A 6,120-nucleotide genomic window follows, 5' to 3' on the forward strand; every position below is an offset into this window, starting at 1 on the left:
AGATATCCCCCATTTCGTGGGTGACAGCCACAGCATGGCTTTTGCACCATTTCGTGGCCGCCGCTCGTGACTTGGAAGCTGCTGTTTCTTGTTCTATTTCGCAGATGCTGTTGCTGATATGAAGAGGAAACCTATGCGGACGACGTCCAAAAATTAGCACTACGTATTTCAGTAACATTTTTCTGTCGTGCGTATTGTGGAAGTTAAAGTTTTTACAATATTTAATTATATAAAAAAGCTGATTTTTTATCTTATAACAATACACGAGCTAAAGACAAGGACAGTAAAAAAACAAATGAAAAATAAGAAGAGGAGAATGAATTTAAATATAGTTGGCTAGTCAATGAAATATGTAAAGTGTTCTCATGTTAGAAAGGAGTTAATGCTAGCATCTTCTTTTAAGTGACTATGTTGTATGAGGATTTTAGGAATAGTTGCTCTTAAGTTGTATAAAGTGATATTTTATGTGATTTAAAAAATTGTTTCTTATGATTTGTACTTATTATAACATAAAAAAATTTATGATTCATAATCTATTTTTGAATTATTAATTGTATATTTTATTTTATTTAATTATTTTAAATTAAATAATAAATTTATATGGATAAAATACTCTTTTTATAATATAAAAACAAAAATATTATTTAATATTAATTCATTTTTTCCGATTTTCTTTTTAATCAAACAAAGAAAAAATATATATTTTTTATTTTTTCTTTATCCAAACAATTTGAAAAAAAAAATAAAAGTACATTTAAATTTTTTATTTTTTTCTTTTTTTATTTTCTTTCTTTTTATTTCTATCCTCCTATCAAAACAAACCCTAAATGATTAGAGATGTATTTACATGTTTTATTAGTCAAGAATTGATCTGTCACAAAAATAAAAAAGTTAAAAACTTATTTTTTTTATATATAAAAAATATGGAAAATAAATTTATTATGCAATAATATTCTCTTATAGTCTTATTTAAATATTTTCTTAGCACAAAATCACAATAAATTGTTCCTACAACGGTTGCGTGGCATTTAGGCATTGGCAGTCAGTTCTTGAGTTGTGTGCACCACCATGACGCGGAATCTTTTGTTCTTTACCGTCCCAGTTGCAATGCAAAGTGCAATTGTGCAAACAACCAATAGGGTTGCCTCTCCACCAATTTTAGCATTAGTTTAATCCATACCAAAATTTTAATTTATTATTATGATTGCGACTAGTATTCTTTATTAATCTATATCTATATCTATATCTATATTTATATAAATTAAATTTGAATAACAATAATAATAATTTTGATTTTAGTCAGAATCATAAATATGTTATATTAAAATTAAAAGTTTTTTAATATCAATACATTAAAAATAATTTTATTAATTTTTTATATAAAATTTTTTTTATATTAAATATCTTAATTTGTGTCTTTAGTTGACCTATTATTGCCCACTATAAAGTCCAACACAGTATTTACTATTTACCCTTCATTAGTTCATTCCTCTCTCACTCTCTCTGTTGTAAACGCCCTCTCCTCCCCTTGTAAAGTTCGTTCTCTGCCGCTGTCAATGGCAAACCGCTGGCTTAGACCCGAGGTTCCTTCCGATCTATCGCTTCACATCCTTCATATTCCAATCTCTTCTTGCTTCGCGTTTCTTATAACTGGCTCATCCTTAATTTTCTCTTTAGGGTTTCGGTTTTTTGTTTCTAATTTGATTATCTTTTTTGTTGATTTAGGTGTACCCTCTGTTTGCAGCCGTTGGAGTTGCGGTTGGGATCTGCGGATTCCAATTGGTTCGTAACATCTGCATCAATCCTGAAGTCAGGTCTATTTCTTTCTATTCATTGTTTTCTTAATTTTCTGTGTTGGAATTGCAAGACTCGATTTTTATTTCACTTTAAGAGTTTTTTTAATGTGGTAGCTTGCGATTTCTGGAATTATTTAATAAAACGGATTTTTTAAACAACTTTAGTGGGTTTGAGTTTCACTAAGTTTTTGAAGGAAGAGTAAAAGTATTAGAAAACTCAATTTTTTTCCACAAGATACAATTCTCATTTTTCTGAAAGATATCTTTCTATTTAAAAAAATGTTTTAATATAATAAATAAACAAAAAGTATTCTTATATCATTGTGCCAAAACATAATTAATAGATAAAAAATATTAGTTTTACAAGAGGTACTCAAATATCAAATTACTCTTATTTTTCAAAAAAAAATCTTTAAAAAAAATCACTTAAATTTTTTTTAAAGCTCATCCAAAAAAGCCCTTATAAAAAAGCTTCTCATTTTTTATTTTGGCCCTATGAGATTATCAGCGTGAATTTTTGTTTTCAAAATAGTCTAAGATTAGATTTGAATATTTGATAGAGGGATATGATTTTGCTGCTTAGATTGAAAAGATTGCAGAAGCTATTTTTGTTGGATAAGAATTCTTCCATGACTGGTTGAGTCAAACAAGGTTTATCCGTTTATGACTATTGACTTGAGTCAAGAGTCAGATTCAATTTTGCATTATAGTCTATATGTATTTCTAGTTTGATTTAGGTTTTTCACATTTTTTGTTTTGGATGAAATTGTTGCCTATGTCTTTCTAGGCATTGGATTGGAGAGTATAAAAATAATTATAAAGTTTACCACATGTTAATTTTTGTAATATTCAAAAGGTACCCCTCTAGTGTTCTGGTTGATATTTAACTCCCTTGAGTAATTAGAATATTACACTTACTTTCCTTGTTCTAAATTTTAATTTTGTTTTCAAAAGCAGTTTAGAAATAATTAAATAACTATATTATCCTTAGTTATATTCTAACTCAATGTCACTTACAAACCCAAGAACCTATATCAAATCCCACGCAAAAATCCAAAAAACATAAATCAAATGCAATAAAAAATCAACCACTATTTTCCTCAAGAGATAGAAGATACTCATAATAAAAAAGAAAAAAACATAAGCAAATCCCAACTACACTAGTCTACTCATTCCTCCAAGTAAAACAAACAACCCAGCAGCAAAGATATATAAACCTAACAACTACTTCCCTTGGATTGGAGCAGAATGGTTGATTCACTTTTTGCATGAGACAACAATGACTTATTCCTACTATTCTACATACTTTTTTTTTTGTCTTGGATGAAATTGTAGCCCAGGTCTTTTTAGTTTGGTTTAATTTTTTCTTTCATTTTGTTGGTCTTGGATGAAACTAGGGTATCCAACTTTGAAATCACTGACTAATTTCCTCTTATTGAAGGAGGGTTTGTGAATTCATGAGTTGGAATTTTGAAGGAGAAGAAAGAAGGGTTTGTAGTGCCAAAATTTAAAATTTAAGACTACAATCTTTTCCTTTCATTTCCTTTTCTTCCAAAACCCCAATTCACAAATAACCCCTTAAGGAACCTACTGAGCTTACTGCATCCTATTGGGCCATACCTACATGATTTATCTTTCTAGTTTCTAGTATTAGAAAATGGCCAAGGGCCAGGCTCCCAGTAGAAAAGTCATCAGTTTGAACACAAAGGAAGCTATTTCAGTTTCATTATTGCTGCTTTGTAGCCAATTAACTTGGTTTTTGTTTGTTTGAAATGAATACCTAGTGGTTTTGAATTTGTTTTCAGAGTGAGCAAGCAGAACAGGGCTGCAGGAGTGCTCGAGAACTTTGATGAGGGAGAAAAGTATGCTGAGAACTTTCTGAGGAAGTTTTCACGCAACAGGGCGCCGGAGATTATGCCCTCCATCAACAGCTTTTTCGCCGATCCAAACCGCGGTTAAGTTGCTTTCGGGGAACAGAAAGATCAATTGATGTGTGAACTCTATTGTTATGGCATAGACCTCTTGTTGTGCTATTTTAGAAAACCATAAATGTTGATTTTCTCAAGATTGAGAGTCAGTCTGGTGTTTGATGAACCAAATATTATAAATGTTTTATAGCCAAAATTATGTTTACTATGATGTGGACGAGCTCTTTTTAAGTTTGGTATTCAAAATAAATGGACCTGAAATTTTTACTCCTATAGTCTCTTATTAACATAAGTTCGGGATTGTTTGGATAAGTTTTTTAAAAAAAAAAGAAGTTATTTTGAGGGAATTTTTTTTTATAAAAGTATTTTTTTTTGGGTGCCTCAAAGTAAAATAATTTAATGTTTAGATATCTTGCAAAAGAATATTTTTTATTTATTAATTATATTTGAGTACAATACTACAAAAATAGATTTTATTTATTTATTGTGTTAAAATAATGTTTAAAAATAAATTTTTTAAAAAAAGATGTAAATTATAATTTTTATTTTTTTTTATAACAAGCTCATCAAAGGGAAGACAAAATGTAAACCATGCGTCACTCAGAATTTTTGGTGGGAACACTACAGAACATCCTTAGACCTTAATGCATTCATACAAATAAATCAAAATAGTGAAAAATTAAACACATAAATCTTTGGATGACAAAATTGTAAATGCAGAACTAGATGTGTAATGAGTATATGTATCAAACAAGACAAAATATTTCTATAAAATAAAAGGATGTATTATATAATATCTTTTTTAATAAAATGTATCGTTTACTTTCATGCGATATTTGAAATAAATTTTCTTTATCTATTTTATGTGGTGTTGACTGATAATGTGAAAAATAAAAGTTTTTAACTTGTTAACATATCACACTTCAATTGGATGTGACACAAATATAGAGTGAGGCGTATTAAAGAATAAAGACCATAGATCCATTTTGATCTCAATGAATTGATAACAATGGTGTTTGCGACTTTTTATTTATACGACGATGAGGTATATGAGAATTAGGAGTAGAAGAGAATTAAGAGTATTTGAGGAGGAGGTTTGCCCTAGTTCTAGTCCAAAATCAGGGGGCTACAACTTGGTGGAGCCAGCTCCGATTCTTCCCCACTTGGCACAGGGTCACCAACTTTTGCTGTCACCCTTCAAAATAAATAAATGGATTTGCGTAAACAATGTCTTCTTTTATTTGTTCTAGAAAATAATCTATTTTTTAAAATTCATTTCATAAAAAAAAAAAAAATGGAAGGTCAATATCTAACAGCTCCAATGAAAACCAGCAAACCACTTTCAGAAAATCTTACATAATTCTAATACTATAACTAAGAGGGTGAAAAAACTTTTTTGTATTAGTTTCAGCTATGATTATGTCTTGCACTTTCATGTAGATCAATCATGGTTCGTGGATGAAAACTAGAGAAGTATTTGAGGAGTACATTTGAAAATGGATGAAAAGGAAGATCCAAATATACCAGAGTAAAATTTAGGTTAATATATATATGAAGTTAAATTTTTTATATATTGGAGACTCAAGTGTCAAGCACAATAAAGTTACAAAATTTGATATTTTACCTGATGTGGGAGTATTTTGCAAGTATAAAATATGCAAGAGAGAATTGTAAATTTTTTTAAATTTAAAAATTATAATTTTAAGAAACTGAATTGTACCAAATTCTTTTTCTTTTTTGTTTGAAAGTACAAAATGGGAGGGTGTTTTGCTAATTCCCACGTCCTTGTATTACTCATGTTAGTGATGGCAATAGAGCAAGGTGGAGGTGGGGATGTTTTTCTGTTCTCTGATTTTGTCTTTAAATTTGTTTTCCGTCCCCACTCTCGATCCTGTTGTGAGAAAATATTGTCTCCTATCTCTATTTTTTGCGAATCTCATTTTTTACGAGGTTTCTATTCTTCATCTTTCCAATAGTTCTGACTGGTTATTAATTTTTATAGGAGTAGAGATGCAAATATCTATCCTATAAAAAAACAAGATTTTATATAAAAAGACTAAACGACAGACAATAATTTATTTCGAACTGATGAGATGGGGGACGTGATGGCGAGGCAGAGCACAGAGCAATGGACGAGGTGGGAGACGCGACAGCAGAGAAGAGAATAGACACGACAGTGGAGTTACGGACGTAACCTCGAAGAGGAGAAAGAACGCTGAACAAAGAGAACGACGCGGTGAGGGTTGACGACGTGGTGAGGAGTGACAGTGTGGTGAAAAAGGAGAGTGACAAGAGGGTAGTTGCAGAGAAGTTGGATGGATTATAGACGATGTTAGGGATCTCTAAATTGAAGAAGAGTTATGTAAATAAGAATTATGAATTTAGGGTTTTTCTCT

At 30.2% G+C, this 6,120-nt stretch overlaps 1 protein-coding gene across 1 annotated transcript; it reads left to right on the forward strand.

Annotated features, from left to right (window-relative positions):
* The first annotated feature begins 1,058 nt into the window (after positions 1-1,058).
* Positions 1,059-3,995, forward strand: LOC112802580 (uncharacterized). Its single transcript, XM_025845845.3, has 3 exons — positions 1,059-1,583; positions 1,726-1,814; positions 3,602-3,995. The coding sequence occupies exons 1-3, from the start codon at positions 1,557-1,559 to the stop codon at positions 3,753-3,755; spliced, it is 270 nt and encodes an 89-aa protein (XP_025701630.1). The 5' UTR covers positions 1,059-1,556; the 3' UTR covers positions 3,756-3,995.
* The last annotated feature ends 2,125 nt before the right edge of the window (positions 3,996-6,120 follow it).

This window comes from Arachis hypogaea, chromosome 5 (assembly GCF_003086295.3).
Source record: "Arachis hypogaea cultivar Tifrunner chromosome 5, arahy.Tifrunner.gnm2.J5K5, whole genome shotgun sequence".
Taxonomy (NCBI): domain Eukaryota; kingdom Viridiplantae; phylum Streptophyta; class Magnoliopsida; order Fabales; family Fabaceae; genus Arachis; species Arachis hypogaea.